The sequence below is a fragment of the Oncorhynchus keta genome, chromosome 8 (assembly GCF_023373465.1).
Source record: "Oncorhynchus keta strain PuntledgeMale-10-30-2019 chromosome 8, Oket_V2, whole genome shotgun sequence".
NCBI lineage: Eukaryota > Metazoa > Chordata > Actinopteri > Salmoniformes > Salmonidae > Oncorhynchus > Oncorhynchus keta.
This window is the reverse complement of record NC_068428.1, coordinates 16799521-16821520: the sequence shown is the minus strand read 5'-3', so window position 1 is coordinate 16821520 and position 22000 is coordinate 16799521. Positions and strand designations below refer to the sequence as shown.

General features: G+C 42.6%; 2 protein-coding genes across 5 annotated transcripts in view; one reads left to right on the top strand and one right to left on the bottom strand.

Annotated features, from left to right (window-relative positions):
* Positions 1 to 1161: 1161 nt before the first annotated feature.
* On the bottom strand, positions 1162 to 12708 carry plg (plasminogen). The gene is made up of 19 exons (XM_035774852.2): positions 12544 to 12708; positions 11204 to 11339; positions 11005 to 11111; positions 10452 to 10566; positions 10178 to 10317; positions 9645 to 9765; positions 9149 to 9267; positions 7691 to 7853; positions 7425 to 7549; positions 7085 to 7244; positions 3625 to 3827; positions 3370 to 3518; positions 3050 to 3143; positions 2794 to 2908; positions 2591 to 2665; positions 2231 to 2371; positions 2028 to 2134; positions 1721 to 1866; positions 1162 to 1570 (listed from the first exon to the last, which is right to left on the bottom strand). The coding sequence occupies exons 1-19, from the start codon at positions 12587 to 12589 to the stop codon at positions 1406 to 1408; spliced, it is 2427 nt and encodes an 808-aa protein (XP_035630745.1). The 5' UTR covers positions 12590 to 12708; the 3' UTR covers positions 1162 to 1405.
* An 846-nt stretch (positions 12709 to 13554) lies between these two features.
* si:ch211-140l13.3 (centromere protein J) overlaps positions 13555 to 22000 on the top strand; it is a 31805-nt gene continuing 23359 nt past the window's right edge. Inside the window, exons 1-3 of one of the 4 annotated variants that reach the window (XR_004826303.2) lie at positions 13555 to 13967; positions 14438 to 14765; positions 15913 to 16009. Coding sequence is in view for 2 of the 4 variants with exons in the window: in XM_052523558.1 (XP_052379518.1) it covers positions 14526 to 14765; positions 15913 to 16009 (337 nt within the window). In the remaining 2 variants the exon portion in view is untranslated. The remainder of the gene's footprint in view (positions 13968 to 14437; positions 14766 to 15912; positions 16010 to 22000) is intronic. The other 3 variants (XR_008140773.1, XM_052523558.1, XM_035774851.2) reach the window with 3 other exon arrangements.

The following is a 22000-nucleotide window of genomic DNA, read 5'->3' as shown; positions in this document are numbered from 1 at the left end:
TGTCCTGAGCCGCCAGTCTGTCCTGAGCCGCCAGTCTGTCCTGAGCCGCCAGAGACGCCAGTCTGTCCTGAGCCGCCAGAGCCGCCAGTCTGTCCTGAGCCGTCAGTCAGCCAGCTGCCGGAGCCGTCAGTCAGCCAGGAGCTGCCGGAGCCGTCAGTCAGCCAGGAGCTGCCGGAGCCGTCAGTCAGCCAGGAGCTGCGGGAGCCGTCAGTCAGCCAGGAGCTGCCAGAGCCGTCAGTCAGCCAGGAGCTGCTACAGCCGTCAGTCAGCCACGAGCTGCCAGAGCCGTCAGTCAGCCAGGAGCTGCCAGAGCCGCCTGTCACGCCGGCGAGGCCGGAATTGACCTTCCCTCCGGAGCTGCCTGAGTCTCCCGACTGTCTGGCGCTGCCGGAGTCTCCCGTCCATTCGGGACCCATGGCGAGGGTCTCCAGTCCGAGGTCAGTGGCGAGGGTCGCCGCTCTTAAGAGGCCACGGAGGCGGTTAAGGAGGCGGAGAAAGACTATGGTGGAGTGGGGTTTCATGTCCCGCGCCAGAGCCGCCACCGCGGACAGACACCCACCCAGACCCTCCCCTATAGGTTCAGGTTTTGCGGCCGGAGTCCGCACCTTTGGGGAGGGTACTGTCACGTTCTGACCTTAGTTCCTTTGTTTTGTCTTTTGTTTTAGTATGGTCAGGGTGTGAGTTGGGTGGGTTGTCTATGTTAGTTTGTCTATGATTTTCTATTTCTGTGTTTGGCCTGGTATGGTTCTCAATCAGAGGCAGCTGTCAATCGTTGTCCCTGATTGAGAACCATATTTAGGTAGCCTGTTTTCCATTGTGTTTTGTGGGTGGTTATTTTCTGTTTAGTGTTGTGTTGCACCTTACAGGACTGTTCGTTGGTTGTTTATTGTTTTGTTTTCAGTGTTCATTAAAATATGGACACTTACCACGCTGCACCTTGGTCCTCCTCTCTATCTCCAGACGACAAGCGTTACACCGGGCAATCTCCTCATTAAAGTAAGTGTTTTGAGAGAGAATTTTCTCATTCTAAAATTGCAACTGTCTCAAGTTATCCCAAATGTTAATATAAACCCAGTTGTGTTAATTTTATACTTTTATTTTTGACTGACCTGACAGAACTTAATAGAGGTTTCCCATTCAAGATCCCAATTGCACACAATCTGCTACACAATGTCAGCTGTTTTATTTAAATTTTTGAACATGTGGCCGAACACCATCGCTGTCTTCCAGGCTAGAACATAATTGCATTGCTAAACAATTGCATTATTTTGTTTTCTTAACAAAAATAATTAACCTTGCAATTTCTGACACTTACCACAAGTATTTAATTTGTACTTTCAATTCTTAACAAAACTAGATTTGTGGCTCAAATGACACATTTCTCCAGATTATGGAGAGTAGGGAGTTAAGAATGAATCTTCATCTGACTGTTAATCCAATCCGTAAACTTTGATACTCTGGCGTACACTCCTGGCTTCAAGGCGTTGGCACAGCCCAGACCCCAGGATGTCACTCCCTGGAGGACAAAGCTGTTCTGGGCATGACACACCAGAGGGCCACCACTGTCACCCTGGAAGAGGTCAAAAACATCATTACCACCATTATCATCATCACTCTAAAACAGTTATGTTTAAAATCACTGTGGAAACTGCAGTTTACAACCAACCACACAGTCCTCACTGATATTCAATGACTACTAGTTGTTGCTGAGCATGTATACCTGACAGCTGTCTGTTCCCCCTTCAATGTTCCCAGCACACATCTCATGGTCCTTGACTCTGTTGTTCAGGTAGGCAGGACGATTACACACTTTATTTTCTATAACAGGGAAGCCCGTCTCCTTGAGGAGCCCATCTCCACCAGTTCCTACAAACACAAAATCAATATTTAATGTCAGAAAATATAGAAAAGAATTGCTACATTTGCAACAACAAAAGTAATGGAGTCCTGAACAGAAGAATTACTTAATTCTGTCTAATGTTATGAGAGAATTCACAAGGGTAAAAAAACATGCATGACTCTTGAACCTTGTGTCTCTCCCCATCCTGTCACATAGCACTCTGTTCCAGGTGGTACCACGTAATCCTTCTCGGGTAAGCATACTGGTAAAACCTTGTCATTTATGAGTGCAGGGCTGCAACCAATCACACAAGTGTTTTTTACAGCCTCTGACTTCCAAACAGCAAGACAAATGTGACAAATTTGATTGAGTTTTTCTGGCCTCACTCACGTTTCTAGCTTCAGCAGTGCAATGTCTGTCCTGTCAGGTCCCAGGATCAGTTTCTCCAGGTTACGCTCCTGCTTGGTCGCTTCATTTGCCCTTTCTGTGTGGGTTCCCATGAACACCTTGTAGGCAGACGGCCTCTTTGATCTGTTACGCACAAACATAGAAAGACAAACTTTTATTTAATCCATTAGGGCCTCACAGTAAACATTACTAAAAAGTAATGCTCTTCTTCTGTTGTGTAAGAGGCTATCACTCAGCCACTACTACACAGTATAGTGTATGTACAGCTGCTCTTCTTGTTGGTATACATTTATTGAGTAATAAACCTCAAGACAACTGAGTTAATGCGGACTGCTCTCTCACCTCTCCAGGCAGTGGGCAGCGGTGAGGACCCATTGAGGGGCGATCAGAGTTCCCCCACAGAAATGAACACCAGTGCTTTAGGAGGACAGACAGAAGAGTGAAGAAGTTAGTTATCCAAGAGATATATTGTTTTATCTGTCTGGATGGAAATATCAATACATTAATACAATTTGTGAAAGGGAATGGGATGCTGTCCTCCATACTTGGTCCTCAGGCTGATCTGCCAGGGCCATGAGTGGGGTTTGGACACACAGCCTCCAACGATGCGACCAAAACACCTCTTGGGTTTTGTAACCGGCTGCCCACATTTCAAGCCAGCTGAAGAGCAAAAAGACAGTTTTATTTGTGCATTCTACCATGTACACAGTAACCAAATTGTTCTGGATGTAACACGTTTGTTTCAGCACAGCCATATGTATAATGATTAACAGAAACTGTATTTAAATGTGGGCCACATACCGCAATCTGGGATTTGGCAGTAGTCCCATTTTTTGTTTCTGTCTGTGGTGTAGCACCATGGTCCATTCACGTCATTGTCAGGGTTTCTGCAATTCTAACAGTGAAAAAAGACGCTGAATTAATTGAAGTGCATCTTCCCAAATGTCTCCTCTATCATATGCAGTACTTCCACAGTATTGTTTGACAATATTTAAAGGCCCAATGCAGCTCAATATCAAATAACTTCTGGGTAACAATTAAGTAGCTTACTGTGATTGTTTTCAATTAAAATGGTCAAAAAGAGCCTTTAAATAAAGTACATCTAAATTCCATGGACTTACGTTGGACTCCAGGCCTTTGTCAGGGTGGGATTCAGGGTTGAAACTGGAATGCTGATGGGGGCTTTGGGAGCTCCACCTCTGACATGTGACACCCAACATGGTCATAGAAGTAGGACCCCTGTATGTCCCACCATTGCCCACCTTGCAATCTGAACGTCAACAGAAAACGATATCAGTATATAATATAATCAATTGCTCCCCTGAACATTGACAATGTAGATTGAATGGATGGATTAAAGGATTAAAAAGGATGACCATCTAAGGGTGTCTGATTGGGTGTTGGTTTGGGCTGATCGGGCTTGTCAGGCTTGTCAGGTTGGTCAGGCTTAGAAGTAGGCTTGGGAGGCGTTGGGCATTTCTCCACAGCGCAGAACTCCCAACGAACAGAGGGGTCAGTGGTGTAGCACCATGGAGCACGGTCTCCATCAGGGTTTCTACACAGGTTTCTTCTCAAATCGCTGTGAAATATAGGTAAAAGACATGTCATCTAATGTCCTCAGACACTGAATAATGACATATTACCTTGTTTGGCTTAAAATTGGGGTTGGGAATTGCCAGGGATCTCACGATACGATATCATCATACTTACACTACCGGTCTAATGTTTTAGAACACCTGTTCATTCAAGGATTTTTCTTTAATTTGACTATTTTCTACATTGTAGAATAATAGTAAAGATATCAAAACTATGAAATAACACATGGAATCATGTAGTAACCAAAAAAGTGTTCAAAAAAATCCAAATATATTTGAGATTCTTGAAAAAGCCACCCTTTGCCTTGATGACAGCTTTGCACACTTTTGGCATTCTCTCAACCAGCTTCATGAGGTAGTCACCTGGAATGCATTTCTATTAGCAGGTGTGCCTTGTTAAAAGTTCATTTGTGGAATTTCTTTCCTTAATGTATTTAGTCTTTTACCAAATAGGGCTATCTTCTGTATACCAACCCTACCTTGTCACAACACAAGGTAGGGATGGTATACAGAAGATAGCCCTATTTGGTAAAAGACCAAGTCCATATTATGGCAAGAACAGCTGAAATGAGCAAAGAGAAACGATAGTCCATCATTACTTTAAGACATGAAGGTCAGTCAATACGGACCATTTCAAGAACTTTGAAAGTTTCTTCAAGAGCAGTTGCAAAAACCATCAAGCACTATGATGAAACTGGCTCTCATGAGGACTGCCACAGGAATGGAAGACCCAGAGTTACCTCTGCTGCAGAGGGTAAGTTCGTTAGAGTTACCAGCCTCAGAAATTGTAGCCCAATTAAATGCTTCACAGAGTTCAAGTAAGAGACACATCTCAATAACAACTGTTCAGAGGAGACTGTGTGAATCAGGCCTTCATGGTCGAATTGCTGCAAATAAACCACTACTAAAGGACACCAATAAGAAGAAGAGACTTGCTTGGGCCAAGAAACACAAGCAATGGACATTAGACCAGTGGAAATTTGTCCTTTGGTCTGGAGTCCAAATTGGAGATTTTTGGTTCCAACCGCCGTGTCTTTGTGAGACACTGTGTGGGTGAACGGATGATCTCTACATGTCTATTTCCCACTGTAAAGCATGGAGGAGGAGGTGTTATGGTGTGGGGGTGCTTTAATGGTAACACTGCCTATGATTTATTTAAATCAGTCATCAAGGCAAAGGGTGGCTATTTGAAGAAACTCAAATCTGAAATATATTTTGTTTAACACTTTTTTGGTTACTACATGATTCCATATGTGTTATTTCATAGTTTTGATGTCTTCACTATTATTCCACAATGCAGAAAATAGTAAAAATAAAGAAAAACCCTTGAATGAGTAGGTGTTCTAAAACTTTTGACCGGTAGTGTAGGTGCCAATACAATATGTAATTTGATTCTTGCGATTCTCACAATTCTGTATGTACTGCGATTCAATACTGCAATTGAGTCAGATGAACGCTTTTATGTATCTGCGTGCAGTTGCCCCCCAAAATATGCAGTTGAAGTCGGAAGTTTACATACATTTAGGTTGGAGTAATTAAAACTTGTTTTTCAACTACTCCACAAATTTCTTGTTAATAACAAACTATAGTTTTTGCAAGTCGGTTAGGACATCTACTTTGTGCAAGACACAAGTACATTTTCCAACAATTTCACTTATAATTCACTATATCACAATTCCAATGGGTCAGAAGTTAACATACACTAAGAAGACAGTGCCTTTAAACAGAAAATTATGTCATGGCTTTAGAAGCTTCTGATAGGCTAATTGACATCATTTGAGTAAATTGGAGGTGTACCTGTGGATGTATTTCAAGGCCTACCTTCAAACTCAGTGCCTCTTTGCTTGACATCATGGGAAAATCAAAAGAATTCAGCCTCAGAAAAAATATTGTAGACCTCCACAAGTCTGGTTCATCCTTGGGAGCAATTTCCAAACGCCTGAAGGTACCACGTTCAACTGTACAAACAATAGTACGCAAGTATAAACACCATGGGACCACGCAGCCGTCATACTGCTCAGGATGGAGGCACGTTCTGTCTTCTAGAGATGAGTGTAATTTGGTGCGAAAAGTGCAAATCAATTCCAGAACAACAGCAATGGACCTTGTGAAGATGCTGGAGGAAACAGGTACAAAAGTATCTATATCCACAGCAATATACTGTATATAGTCCTATATCGACAACCTGAAAGGCCGCTCAGCAAGGAAGAAGCCACTGCTGCAAAACCACAATAAAAATCTGCACATTGGGACAAAGATCGTACTTTTTGGAGAAATGTCCTCTGGTCTGATAAAACAAAAATAGAACTGTTTGGCCATAATGACCTTTGTTATGTTTGGAGGAAAAAGGGGGAGGCTTGCAAGCCGAAGAACACCATCCCAACCGTGAAGCTCAAGGGTGGCAGCATCTTGTTGTGGGGGTGCTTTGCTGCAGGAGGGACTGGTGCACTGCACAAAATCGATGGCATCATGAGGATAGAAAATTATGTGGACATATTGAGGCAACATCTCAAGACATCAGTCAGGAACTTAAAGCTTGGTTGCAAATGGGTCTTCCAAATAGACAATGACCCCAAGCATACTTCCAAAGTTATGGCTTAAGGACAACAAAGTCAAGGTATTGGAGTGGCCATCACAAAGCCCTGACCTCAACTCTACAGAAAATTTGTGGACAGAGCTGAAAAAGTGTGTGCGAGCAAGGAGGCCTACAAACCTGACTCAGTTACACCAGCTCTGTCAGGAGGAATGGGCCAAAATTGACCCAACTTATTGTGGGAAGCTTGTGGAAGGCTACCCGAAACGTTTGACCCATGTTAAACCATTTAAAGGCAATGCTACCAAATACTAATTGAGTGTATGTAAACTTCTGACCCACTGGAAATGTGATGAAAGAAATAAAATCTGAAATAAATCATTCTCTACTATTATTCTGACATTTCACATTCTTAAAATAAATTGATGATCCTAACTGACCTAAGACAGGGGATTTTTAACAGGATTAAATGTCAGGAATTGTGAAAAACTGAGTTTAAATGTATTTGGCTAAGGTGTATGTAAACTTCCGACTTCAACTGTATGTACTGTGTATATATATAAATACACACATGATACTTGGAGTCATAGAATCAATTTCATTGACCCCCCCCCAATTTCTACTTTAAATGACCAGATAGTAGAATACAGAAATAAAGTTACAGATGATCTAGATAGAGATTATATTTGACTATGCTCTAGGCCTCACGCTTTAGGGAAGTCCTGAGGTGTCTTCTTGTGACTGTGGGGTGTCATCGAGCTCCAGGACTGGCATTTCTTCCCACTGATGGTCTCTGTCACCATGCCACGATATTCACTCCCGCTGCCCACATAACAGTCTTCCTCAGCTGGAGTGGGAGCTGCGTCATCTGAACATCAAAAATATTATGAACCCTGTTAACCAAATATTAATTTTGGTGAAAAATGTAGGATGTATGGATTGATAGTGGATGATATGAGTTTCATTATGTAGTTAGTGTATAGCAATTTTAGCACCCTATATAAATCCAATGCATTATCATAATCATCACACGACAGTGCAAAGTGACCTGGTCCAGGAACGTCTCCACAGCTAGGCACCTTGCAGTACTCCCAACGTGTCTCTGGGTCTGTAGTGTAGCACCAGGGCATCCTCTCATTGTCTGGGTTCCTGCAGTAGTTCAGGTCCAGGCCTCTGACAGGAACACAAACAACCACTCATATTGGTTAAGTCACAGTCAGTCTGCATCTTCAAGACATTAAAACACTGACAAATGCAATGCTCTGCTCTTGTTTAAGTAAAAACAAGTTGCCCAATCCCGTGGGTTGATCTTACTTGCATGGGTAGTTGTCTGGAGTTCTGTTGTGCTTTTGGGGCGTCTGAGCTGCCCAGACCTGACAGGCTTTCCCAGACGTTGTCACAGCAACAGTTCCCCTGTAGGCACCGCCGTCGCCTGTGCTACAGGTGAGCTCCTCCACCACTGTGGGAGGCTCAGAAGCTAGGGGAGAGGGAGAGAGAAGGGAGAGAGAAGGCAGAGTGAGTAAACTCATGTTTGAATTATTTTCATGTGAAAGAGCAGGGGTCATGGGGAGGGTCCTGCTTTTTGCTCCATAAATGAGGCACTGTGCTTTTACTGGTATTTCTGCATTATCCTGCAAGTGTTGCTGCAGGTAGAAAATCCTAGGAAATATTCTGTAATTGACCCAAGTTGTCTTCAAACAATTAATCAACGTCTGGTTGTGATCGTGTGTTCGGGCGAGGTATCACCTGAGCCAGGAAAAACGGAGCTTTGCGATTCTTGATCGCACAAAACCTATTATTTGGCAAGGGAATACTATTTGTAGATCAGTCATTCTACACCTCACTTTGCTCAAGCTGATCTTCTCCAACAGACTCAGAAGTTGTAGCTGCAAATTGGTCAATTAGGCACAGTAAAAGGGGAGAGTCAATGAAACCAAACATGGATGTGCAGTCTATATAAAAGTACAGTACATGGAAAGACCAGAATATAGTGTGTAAAAATTCTGCTGGGACATTTGCTGCATATGACAATAATATACACTGAGTATAACAAACATTAGGAACACCTTCCTAATATTGAGACAGGGCGTGGACTCTACAAGGTGTCAAAAGTATTCCACAGGGATTTTGTCCCATGTTGACTCCAATACTTCCCACAGTTATGTCAAGTTGGCTGGATGTCCTTTAGGGGGGTGGACCATTCTTGATACACACGGGAAACTGTTGAGAGTGAAAAACACAGCAGCGTTGCAGCTCTTGACACAAACCGGTGCGCCTGGCACCTAATACCCTGTTCAAAGACATTTAAATATTTAGTCTTGCCAATTCACCCTCTGAATGGCACATATACACGATTCATGTCTCAAAAAGTCTACTATACTACAAACAAAAATGTGCAAAAGGCCGGGTTTGAAATCAAGAAATAGAAAAGCCTCTCGATAGTAACTGAGAAATTCACTGACACAAACAACCAATATGTGAACAAGTATGGTCAAATGAAATACTGAATTTTGCTTAAAAATATTTTGGACTAATCGGATAATTAAGTGGTACACACAACAATTTATTTACACGTGGTGTGAGAAGGTGCTATATTGGCCTCTTCTGGTGAGACGATGAAAATGCGGAGTAGAAAAACAACTTGACCAAAAGGTAGATGGGAAACCAATGAAAGAAAAGACTAAAAGACATGAATGTGATGACAGTCACTAGTAGGGTCATGGTGGGCAGAGGGGACAGGGGAGAGATAGAAAAGATAGGGTGAAAGCTCACTGCAGCGAGGGATGGAGCAGAAGTCCCAGCGTTTGGAGGGGCTGGTGGTGAAGCACCAAGGTTTGGGGTCCCCATCTGGGTTCCTACAGTAGTCCTCCTCCAGGTACTTCTCAGGAAGACTAGAGAGACAGGGAAAGGGACACAGGAAGAGGTCAAGAGGGGCAGATGAAGGAGCACATGGTAAACATATAAACTGGAGGTAGCCTAGTGGGTAGAGCGTTGGGCCAGTAACTGAAATGTCGCTGGATCGAATCCTCAAGTTGACCAGGTAAAAATCTGTCATTCTGCATCTGAGCAAGACAATTAACCCACTGTTCCCAGGTGCCGAAGACTGGATGTCAATTATGGCAGCCCACCTGCACCTCTCTGACTCAGAGGGGTTGGGTTAAATGCAGAATACACATTTCAGTTGAAGGCATTCAGTAGTACAACTGACTTGTTATCCCCCTTTCCCTATTTATCCAATATTACATAGAGAGACAGTAAAGTCTCTTACGCGCTGGGACTGTAGCCGTGGTTGTGAGGTTTCTGGGCGTCCCAGCGCTGACAGGTGTAACCATTCTCAGTGGTAGAGATCTTTCCCCTGTAGTCCTCACCACTGCAGTGCATGCATTCCTCTGTGGGACAAACAACAGCACTTTAGAAATAAAACACTTCCAAATTACACCCACTGTATTAACAAAGTGATGTTGTGATGAGGAAAAGTGACTAAAAAAGCGAGTCAACTGAATTGTCTCTATAGCAGAGCCCTTTTTGTTTCTTGGTAGGACTCTTTTGGGTTCCATGTATAACCCTCTGTGGAAAGGGTTCTACATGGAACCTAAAAGGGATCTACCTGGAACCAAAAAAAAGGGGTTCTTCAAAGGGTTCTCCTATGGGGACAGCCGAAGAACCCTTTTAGGTTCTAGATAGCACTTTTGTTTCTAAGAGTGTAATCTGCTTTTGGGATTTTAACTTTTTATACCAACATGACATCAGCTATTTGATCATCTTATTGGCAGTGGGGAAATAACAAGATATTAAGGGTACCGCTGCAGTCCTGGACGTTGCAGGTCTCCCACCTGGTCTCAGGGTCTCTGGTGTAGCACCAAGGTCCTTTGCTGTCGCCATCTGGGTTTCTACAGAAGTTGGACTCCAGGTCGGCATTGGGGTGTGTTGCAGGGGTCATGCTGTGGGAATGATTCTGTGAATTTACTTCTGCTGCAAAGAAATCTAACCACACAAGTTGCTTGTAGTCAATAATATGTCAATAAAATACTTTATAGGAATATGAGAAATATTGTAGGTGTGTGTGTGAACATACTTGGGGTTATGGGGGTATTTTGATGCCCATCTCTGGCATTTCTTCCCGGATTTTGTTTTGGACTTCGTTCCTCTGTAGTCCATACCGATTCCATTCACACACTCCATCAAGTACACTATAAATACATAGAATAGCATGTCTCAACAGTAGCAGGTGGGTGGATTGGTTAATAATCTTTGAGATTTTATTAGGCAAGTTCAGCAATGTACTAAATACCCCTCTTGGGTAATCAAAAAGCATCATCAGGCCTTTACTATCTGAGACGTGGTCAGTATGTATTTGATATACCGTATGTACCTCCCACTGAAAGACTGATTGGCCTGGGTTGTTTAGATAATCTGCATCACCTCTTCTGTTTGCTTACAGACACAGTCCAAACCTCTTACTGGACTCTCCACAGAGGTTAGCTAAATATTAACCGAAAATAATGTGGACTAATACAATCACATGAAACTCACAGTCCTACATTTAGATCATTATGCATTAATGATGATAGGAAGCCCTTTCAGGCCTAGCTACTTATCGAGAGAATCTGAAAGGCTTTACGACTTGCCTTTCTTTTCGTAGAGAGCTGTGCTGGTTCTTCTCAGAACTTGCTCTGTTTTGGTGTTTGCAGGTATTGTCAAACATTCTTGATCCTTTTCAATGTATATAAAGGACCTGCCAAGAAACATTCAGAATGAAATCTGACTATGTAACTCATGTGTAAATCAATATCGCTGTTCATGTAATGGCCATATGCCTTAAGTTACCTGCAAGTGAAAGCTGTTTCAGCATTACACTTGATGGCACATTCTATGACCGTGCCTACTGAGTACTCCCTCTTCAGTATAGACATAATCCGGGCGCCCTCTGTTTTTGCATATTCATCCAGGATACCCGCACTGACTGAATAGACAAACAGATAAGAAATAAATAGTAAGACTGAATTTGCTTACAATTGCTCTGTGATGCAAAGCTAAAACTCAATGGTTTCAGGGCTAAACTGCTGTTAAAGACCACTATAGGATAGAGATTGCAACATGAAGGTATATTGACAGATTAGCCATTTGTGGAGTGGACATACACCACAGACAAAAAAAACAAGTTATTTGAAAACCATTTACAACTAAGAGAAATACATAGAAATGTTTGTGTAATGAACAGTGTTTTAACACAACATTGTTCCTTTTACTCTTAAATACAGTGCAAAACATATTGTATTTACTCATTCTTCCACAGTAGCCTACTTATTATACAGCAGTAAATCTAGCCCAATAAGGCACGAGGGGTTGTGGTATATGGCCAATATGCCACAGCTAAGGGCTCTTCTTAGGCACGACGCATCAAGGAGTGCCTGGACACAGCCCTTAGCCGTGGTATATTTGCCATAACCCACAAACCCCAGAGGTGCCTTACTGCTATTATGAACTGGTTACCAATGTAATTAGAGCAGTAAAAATAAATGTTTTGTCATACCCGTGGTATACGTCTGATATACCACGGCTGTCAGCCAATCAGCATTCAAGGGTCGAACCACCTAGTTTATGAATAGTAATTAAACTGGTTGTGGTAGAATATGGACACATAGGATATACAGTATAAATGATGAGGGTGGCAGGTAGCCTAGCGTTCACGAGGGTTATTATATATATGGTTGGACCAGTAACTGAAAAGCTGCTGGTTCGAAACCCTGAGTGGACGAGGTTAAAACTCTGTCGATGGGCACTTGAGCAAGGCACTTAACCTTAATTGCTCCTGTAAATCGCTCCGTATAGCCAATCAGTATTCAGGACTCGAGCCCCCAGTTTATAAAGGCTAATAATGAGTTACAATACAATGTACAGTAGGCCTATCTGCAAGATGAATTACACAGTAAGAAGAAGAATACAGTTTTAAGGTTTGACAGAAGATAATCTTACAAAATTATGAGATTAAAGAACTAAGCACATCTGAAGTAAATTCATGAACACAGGAACCTAGCAAAACACTTCAGTGTACAGATAGGACTCATTTGTGAATAAATGCTCAATTTGCAAGTATAAACACTGTGTGGGAGTCCTTCAGTTCACTTCAACTTAAAATGTGTAAAATGATGCCAGCTGTATCTTACCTGCAGAGAAAAGGAAGCCTAGCAACACTGCTTTGTACAGGTCCATGATGCAGCACTGTCAAGCAGTGCGTACAAACTCACCAGTGGGATACGTTTTGTGTCGTTTAAACCATGTCATTGAGACAAAATAGATAGATTTCAGTCATCAGTCAATCATTGGCCTAACAAGGACACGGAGCAGAGGTCAGGCTCTGTTTGTCAATGGGCTTTTATTCCTTTCACATACATAGTACTGTCATGATGTACAGTAGGCTACAGCTCCTTTCAGCCTAACTGATTGTGAAATCTTTCATCCATAACTAATTGTTATACTGTATGAGGGATTTGTATTCTAATCAATAATGTTGTGACACTCTGTATGTACAGCCACACCTCAAAACCCCTATTAGAAATCAAAGACAGAGGTAGTGTTTAGTGACATGTTTTAGTGCAAAAATCAATAGGTTAATGCAATACATGAAAGTAGATTTAAACGTTTCAGATGTTTTGTTTCAGAGCATTTCATTTTGATAACAAATGATCTGTGTATACTAGTTTTGTGTAAAATCGATATTGGTGGTTAATTATCAGCTAATAGAGACCAATGTCCTCTTTTACAAACAGAACTTTACCAAACAACCTACTTATGTAATTGAGTAATTCACTGAATCGCCTCATTTCAGGTACTTGATATTATTTTTGCAAGAATTACTGAAACGGCTTCCCTCTCATTCATTCATTATGCCTCAGGTATGAGAGACAGGGAAGGTGAACCGAGAGGGGTAATTATAGGTATATAATGATACCATACTATTAGTTGTAGGAATTGTATTTCACAATCGGCCTACTCTCCCTCTCTCTCTCTCTCTGGCAAACCTTCATTTTGGGTACACGTCACCTCGGCGGGAAGTGGGAACGACATTACATGGCTGGATGACAGATAGATACATCAATATTTTTGACTGCATCTGCATGTTTTTAAAAAAACTATTGTTGTTGGCCAATAGCCAATGTCAGATAGCCTACCTTATTTGGCCATCTTAAAAGAATTCATATCAGAAAAAAACTTCTGAAACTTTTACCGCCGAAAATGCCATTGTTTGGCGCCATACTACACGATTCATTCAACCGCTACTCCTTAAATGTGCAATACAGTTCTTGACTATATGCTTCTAGCTAGAGACAATGTATGCCTAGCCCTCCATAGCCATTAGCCTACATTTCTCACTCTACATTACTATTGTATACGACCTTTTCAACGAATGAGTAATTTGTTAATTTAATGGTAGAGTAAACAAAACAACTCATATTTTCTCTCATTGGAGGTTGATGTTTACAGTAACAGTAACCACTGGCGACGAATAAAACATGAGTGTAGCTTACTCTTGGGAGAGACACGCCAAAGCGAAGGGAACTATGTCTTTTTATTTGATTTAAAGAAAAAGGTACGTTTTTACCTTACTATAATAAAAATGAATGGCTGTTTCATGGAATGTATACTTTTCTACTAATAATCTATTCAAGACAACTCAACAATTTAAAAAAAAGTTAGAAACGTACTTTGCTTTTTTGTTGTTAAGAGAAATACACATATAATGTAGGATATTGTGCAAAACCTCACGTGAGCTATTCAAGTAAAACATTTCGGGTAATGTGGGGTAAATATCCCCCCTGGATACACCTGGTCAGTCTGGGTCATGGAAAGAGCAGGTGTTCCTAATATTTAGTTCACTCCGTGTAAAAAAAAGTTTGTAGCTGTAACTTAATTAGATTTATATCACGTTTTCTAAATGAAAAAAACATTAGCTCAACTTAAATCAGAATCCTTTTGTTAGAATGACTTAAAAAATGTAGAGTAAGTTATCCCACATTACCCTATTACAACCTTCCCTACATTTCTCTTTCCAACTTGCAGAGACCAGACATTACTCAAAAACATGCCATTGTTAATTAACAGAAGGTGATAATCAAGAGTATTTCATGAAGCATCTCTGAATGTAATAATGTCAGCTGAAATCCCCATGGACAACAATAGCCTGAGAACATGGTCATCAGGTGGATCGTTTGAGCCAGAGGCAGACCTGGGCCAAGTACAACGACAGGAGCCACATAACACTGGAACACAAGACATGGATAACCAGAGGACCCACCTGAACCCTCATGCAGCTGAGCTAGGCTCACAGGAGGATGCCTTATCAGTACAAACTACACGACAACTAATACTACAGAGAGCTCTCCAGCAGGTTAGTAGTGTATTTATACCATACAACGTAGCCTACTATTGTAGACATATTTGTTTCAAGTTTCAGTCTGAATTGCTTTTACTCACTGATTTGATGCATGCACTCTTGCTTACCAGTAGGTGGCAGTAACATACCAATTTGCAGTTGTGTTCAAAACTACTTGAATTGAGGGTATTTTACCCACTTAAACCCATTTTACTTGCTTCACTCTAGTTGAAGCAGCATTATTGATCAATGTGTACATGTAGCACAGCACTTCATTCACATTGACACTCTCATGTAAAACTGCTTCCCTGCGCTGTTGGCTATCATTTTAATATAGCACTAATCATACAAATAATCACACACATACACTGTCAATGCTGCTGTACTATTCAACTGTTCAACAAAGATCACTATTTACTTTATTAACCTACTTATAAATAACAGTCATATTTAGCAGATGCTCTTATACAGAGCGACTTACAGGAGCAATTAAAGTTAAGTGCCTTGCTCAAGTGCACATCGACAGAGTTTTCACCTCTTCGGCTCAGGGATTCGAACCAGCAACTTTTCAGTTACTGGTCCAACCCTCTTAAACGCTAGGCTACCTGACACCCTCATCATTTATACTGTATAGCCTATGTGTACATATTCTACCACAACCAGTTGTATTACTATTTATAAACTGGGTGGTTCGAGCCCTGAATGCTGATTGGCTGACAGCCGCGGTATATCAGACGTATACCACGGGTATGACAAAACATTTATTTTTACTGCTCTAATTACGTTGGTAACCAGTTTATAATAGCAATAAGGCACCTCGGAGGTTTGTGGTAGGCTTCCTGACACCCTCATCATTTATACTGTATATCCTATGTGTACATATTCTACCACAACCAGTTGTATTACCATTTATAAACTGGGTGGTTCGAGCCCTGAATGCTGATTGACTGACAACAACGGTATATCAGACGTATACCACGGGTATTTTTACTGCTCTAATTACATTGGTAATGAGTTTTTAATAGCAATAAGGCACCTCGTGCTGTATCCTGTGCATGTGATGATTAAAGGTTAATTTATGTTGTGGTATAACATAGTGATGGTGAAGCTGTCAACAGACCCTGCTGTGTGTTGAGTGTTGTCTATGTCTGCATCGGTGCAGGGCCCAGGGCAACAGGAGCAGCTAGTTCAACAGCAGGTGGAGCAGCTACACAGAATTGTACAGGAGCAGAGCAGACTCCTCTCCCTCATGGGGCCAGGTGGGTACTGACTGACTGAGCTCAACGTAAAACAACCACCATCAAGTAGCAAATACAAATTCATTCAGTGGAAAGGCATGAAATATGTTTACAAAGTAGTATTTTGTTAGAAAGTGCAAAGTCAATTTAGTCCATTTAACTGTATTTGATGATCTTGAAGATAGATTTAGTCCAAAGGGACTTTCCAAAGTGTTGATAGTTTAGAGATTATCATTTGTTTTTGAGGTTACTAAGAAGATCATGTCAGCTCCAAGGCAGTGATTGCTTAAGATTTGTCCAGTACACAGAGGCAATAACACAATGCTCTGTTGGGTAATTTAAGAAACTACATGGAATTTCATCTTGTAGCAGCACTAATCTTTTCAGGCTAAACAGGTTTTTCTGAACTAATGAACAGCCACAGGTGTGTATAAGGACCGTCGCATAATCTCCAGTGATAAATCAGAGACATGTATAAAGCACATAAAGCTGCTATCCATTCATGTCCACTTACATTTACTTTCTTCAAAAAGCTCTTTACACAAAAGATCCAATGAGGTTAAAGTGCAATGTACCATGGCGTTTAGCTGAGTTTTCACTTTACCTTTGTTTTCGCCCTGAAAAAGCCAGTGGGAAATGACTTATAGGCCTAGTGCAGTCAAAAACAGGATTTTCCTGTGTTTTATATATATTTCCACACTATGAGGCTGGAATAGTACTGTGAAATTGTGCAAATTATGATACAATGCCCTTTTAGTGTAAGAGCTGTTTGAAAATCCTTTCAGCCTGTTTTGGTGTGATGGAGTTTTGGCCTGCCTGGTAACAAACCTCTCTACCAATAACAGCTAGTTTTCAATTTTCCACTCCCCACTCTATACGCTTCAATATGAGGTCCTAAACCTAGCATGAAAGTGAATCCTTGTAGCTGTGTGGGCTAATATTGTCAGAATGTTTGTCTTGGGGTAAGTTGAGCGTGTTTTCATCCCAGGCGTAATATAAGGCATTATCACTGGGATATGAGGTAACAACAGGGCCTGGCCTATGTTAAAAGTGTCAATAAAGGTACAAAGTGTTGAGGGCATAGCGTTAGTTGTTAAGCCTGTGTTAAAAGATTCTTAAAATATTTAAAAGACAAAAAAAGCAATTGTGGTTGTGTTAAATTGTGTCTGGGGAAATAAAGATAGACATGGTTTTAAAAAGGTAGTGGTAACATTTCATTCAGTACAGAAGTTTGTAGGTGGCTTAACTTATCCCAAAATACCACTTTTTTCTGGACAACTAATGTTTACATGAATTCTGATTATTTTCAGGGAAACACAACATCCTGAAATATACAGTGGGGCAAAAAAGTATTTAGTCAGCCACCAATTGTCAGCCACCAATTCTCCCACTTAAAAAGATGAGAGAGGCCTGTAATTTTCATCATAGGTACACTTCAACTATGACAGACAAAATTAGAAAAAAATCCAGAAAATCACATTGTAGGATTTTTAATGAATTTATTTGCAAATTATGGTGGAAAATAAGTATTTGGTCAATAACAAAAGTTTATCTCAATACTTTGTTATATACCCTTTGTTGGCAATGACAGAGGTCAAACGTTTTCTGTAAGTCTTCACAAGGTTTTCACACACTGTTGCTGGTATTTTGGCCCATTCCTCCATGCAGATCTCCTCTAGAGCAGTGATGTTTTGGGGCTGTTGCTGGGCAACACAGACTTTCAACTCCCTCCAAAGATGTTCTATGGGTTGAGATCTGGAGACTGGCTAGGCCACTCCAGGACCTTGAAATGCTTCTTACGAAGCCACTCCTTCGTTGCCCGGGCGGTGTGTTTGGGATCATTGTCATGCTGAAAGACCCAGCCACATTTCATCTTCAATGCCCTTGCTGATGGAAGGAGGTTTTCACTCAAAATCTCACGATACATGGCCCCATTCATTCTTTCCTTTACACAGATCAGTTGTCCTGGTCCCTTTGCAGAAAAACAGCCCCAAAGTATGATGTTTCCACCCCCATGCTTCACAGTAGGTATGGTGTTCTTTGGATGCAACTCAGCATTCTTTGTCCTCCAAACACGACGAGTTGAGTTTTTAACAAAAAGTTATATTTCATCTGACCATTTGACACTCTCCCAATCTTCTTCTGGATTTTTCAAATGCTCTCTAGCAAACTTCAGATGGGCCTAGACATGTCCTGGCTTAAGCAGGGGGACACGTCTGGCACTGCAGGATTTGAGTCCCTGGCGGCGTAGTGTGTTACTGATGGTAGGCTTTGTTACTTTGGTCCCAGCTCTCTGCAGGTCATTCACTAGGTCCCCCCCATGTGGTTCTGGGATTGTTGCTCACTGTTCTTGTGATCAGTGGCTGTTCCACTGGTTGTCATAAGGTGTATGCACCAATTTGTAAGTCGCTCTGGATAAGAGCGTCTGCTAAATGACTTAAATGTAAATGTAATGTAAATGATCATTTTGACCCCACGGGGTGAGATCTTGCGTCGAGCCCCAGATCGAGGGAGATTATCAATGGTCTTGTATGTCTTCTATTTCCTAATAATTGCTCCCACGGTTGATTTCTTCAAACCAAGCTGCTTACCTATTGCAGATTCAGTCTTCCCAGCCTGGTGCAGGTCTACAATTTTGTTTCTGGTGTCCTTGGTCTTGGCCATAGTGGAGTTTGGAGTGTGACTGTTTGAGGTTGTGGACAGGTGTCTTTTATACTGATAACAAGTTCAAACAGGTGCCCATAATACAGGTCACGAGTGGAGGACAGAGGAGCCTCTTAAAGAAGAAGTTACAGGTCTGTGAGAGCCAGAAATCTTGCTTGTTTGTAGGTGACCAAATACTTATTTTCCACCATCATTTGTAAATAAATTCATAAAAAATCCTACAATGTGATTTTCTGGATTTTTTTTCTTCATTTTGTCTGTCATAGTTGAAGTGTACCTATGATGAAACAGGCCTCTCATCTTTTTAAGTGGGAGAACTTGCACAATTGGTGGCTGACTAAATACTTTTTTGCCCCACTGTATTTATAAAACCCTGTTCTAGCTGTGTGTGCAATTTGGTGACTCTATCACCAAAGTTACAATCCAAAAACATACTGTTACATATTACACAGAAAGCTACCATTAGTCCACTGCTATCACACATGTTCCAACTCTAGGGACATAGACCTTCTAAAAAATCATTATTAAACATCATCAGCCCAAGTAAGTCCGACCGACCAGGAATACGACTTTCCCGAAGCGGATCCTTTGTCCCAGGGCATTTGAACTGATTCCAGAGGCTGACCCAAAACAACGCCGCCGGAGAAGAGGAAGACGGAGTGGTCTTCTGGTCAGACTTCGGAGGCGCGCACACCAACCACCGCTGCTATAACTTCCACGAGGCATACAAGGCCCTCCTTTCGGCAAATCTGACCACAGCTCCATTTTGCTCCTCCCTTCCTATAGGCAGTCTCAAAGACAATGTACCCATGCTAAGGGCTATTCAACGCTGGTCTGACCAATCGGAATCCACGCTTCAAGATTGTTTTGATCACGCGGACTGGGACATGTTTCTGGTAGACTCAGAGGGTAATATCGACGTATACGCTGATTCTGTGAGTGAGTTTATAAGGAAGTGTAAGACAAACTAAACACCTTTGCCCGCTTTGAGGATAACACAGTGCCACCAACGCAGCCCGCTACCAAGGACTGTGGGCTCTCCTTCTCCGTGGCCAACGTGAGTAAGACATTTAAATGTGTTAACTCTCGCAAGGCTGCCCGTCCAGACGGCATCCCTAGCCGCATCCTCAGAGCATGCACAGACCAGCTGGCTGGTGTATTTCCGGACATATTCAATCTCTCCCATATCCCAGTCTGCTGTTCCCACATGCTTCAAGATGGCCACCATTGTTTCTATACCCAAGAAGGCATAGGTATCTGAACTAAATGACTATCGCCCCGTAGCACTCACTTCTGTCATCGTTAAGTGCTTTGAGAGACTAGTCAAGGATCATATCCCCTCCACATTACCTGACACCCTAGACCCACTTCAATTTGCTTACCGCCCCAATAGGTCCACAGACGATGCAATCGCCCTCACACTTTACACTGCCCTATCCCATCTGGACAAGAGGAATACCTATGTAAGAATGCTGTTCTCACAAGGGTGTGCTCAGCCCCCTCCTGTACTCCCTGTACACCCATGTCTGTGTAGCCATGCACGCCTCCATCTCATTCATCAAGTTTGCAGAAGATACAACAGTAGTGGGTTGATTACCAATAACAACGAGACAGCCTACAGGGAGGAGGTGAGGGTGTCAGGAAAACAACCTCTCACTCAACGTCCAAAAAAAGAAGAGATGATCGTGGACTTCAGGAAACAGCAGGGTAGCACCCCCCTACTGACAGGACAGCAGTGGAGAAGGTGGAACGTTTTAAGTTCCTCGGCATACACATCAAGGACAAACTGAAATGGTCCACCCACACAGACAGTGTAGTGTTGCGCCTCTTCAACCTCAGGAGGCTGAAGAAATTTGGCTTGTCACCTAAAACCCTCACAGACTTTTACAGATGCACAATGCACAAAAGTATCACCGCCTTGTACGGCAACTGCTCTGCCCACAAAGGCTCTCCAGAGGGTGGTGCGGTCTGCACAACACATCACAGAGGGAAAAGTATTTGCCCTCCAAGACACCTACAGCACCTGATGTCACAGGAAAGCCAAAAAAATCATCAAGGACAACAACCGCCCAAGCCATTGCCTGTTCACCCCGCTACCATCCAGAAGGCGAGGTCAGTACAGGCGCATCAAAGCTGGGACCTAGAGACTGAAAAACAGCTTCTATCTCAAGGACATCAGACTGTTAAATAGCCATCACTAACACAGAGGCTGCTGCCTACTTACAGACTTGAAATCATTGGCCACTTTAATAAATGGATCACTACATTTACATTTACATTTAAGTCATTTAGCAGACGCTCTTATCCAGAGCGACTTACAAATTGGTGCATTCACCTTATGACATCCAGTGGAACAGCCACTTTACAATAGTGCATCTAAATCTTTTAAGGGGGGGGGGGTGAGAAGGATTACTTTATCCTATCCTAGGTATTCCTTAAAGAGGTGGGGTTTCAGGTGTCTCCGGAAGGTGGTGATTGACTCCGCTGTCCTGGCGTCGTGAGGGAGTGTGTTCCACCATTGGGGAGCCAGAGCAGCGAACAGTTTTGACTGGGCTGAGCGGGAACTGTACTTCCTCAGTGGTAGGGAGGCGAGCAGGCCAGAGGTGGATGAACGCAGTGCCCTTGTTTGGGTGTAGGGCCTGATCAGAGCCTGGAGGTACTGAGGTGCCGTTCCCCTCACAGCTCCGTAGGCAAGCACCATGGTCTTGTAGCGGATGCGAGCTTCAACTGGAAGCCAGTGGAGAGAGCGGAGGAGCGGGGTGACGTGAGAGAACTTGGGAAGGTTGAACACCAGACGGGCTGCGGCATTCTGGATGAGTTGTAGGGGTTTAATGGCACAGGCAGGGAGCCCAGCCAACAGCGAGTTGCAGTAATCCAGACGGGAGATGACAAGTGCCTGGATTAGGACCTGCGCCGCTTCCTGTGTGAGGCAGGGTCGTACTCTGCGGATGTTGTAGAGCATGAACCTACAGGAACGGGCCACCGCCTTGATGTTAGTTGAGAACGACAGGGTGTTGTCCAGGATCACGCCAAGGTTCTTAGCGCTCTGGGAGGAGGACACAATGGAGTTGTCAACCGTGATGGCGAGATCATGGAACGGGCAGTCCTTCCCCGGGAGGAAGAGCAGCTCCGTCTTGCCGAGGTTCAGCTTGAGGTGGTGATCCGTCATCCACACTGATATGTCTGCCAGACATGCAGAGATGCGATTCGCCACCTGGTCATCAGAAGGGGGAAAGGAGAAGATTAATTGTGTGTCGTCTGCATAGCAATGATAGACGTTTTTTTAATTGATCACTAGTCACTTTAATAATGCCACTTTAATAATGTTTACATATCACTCATCTCATA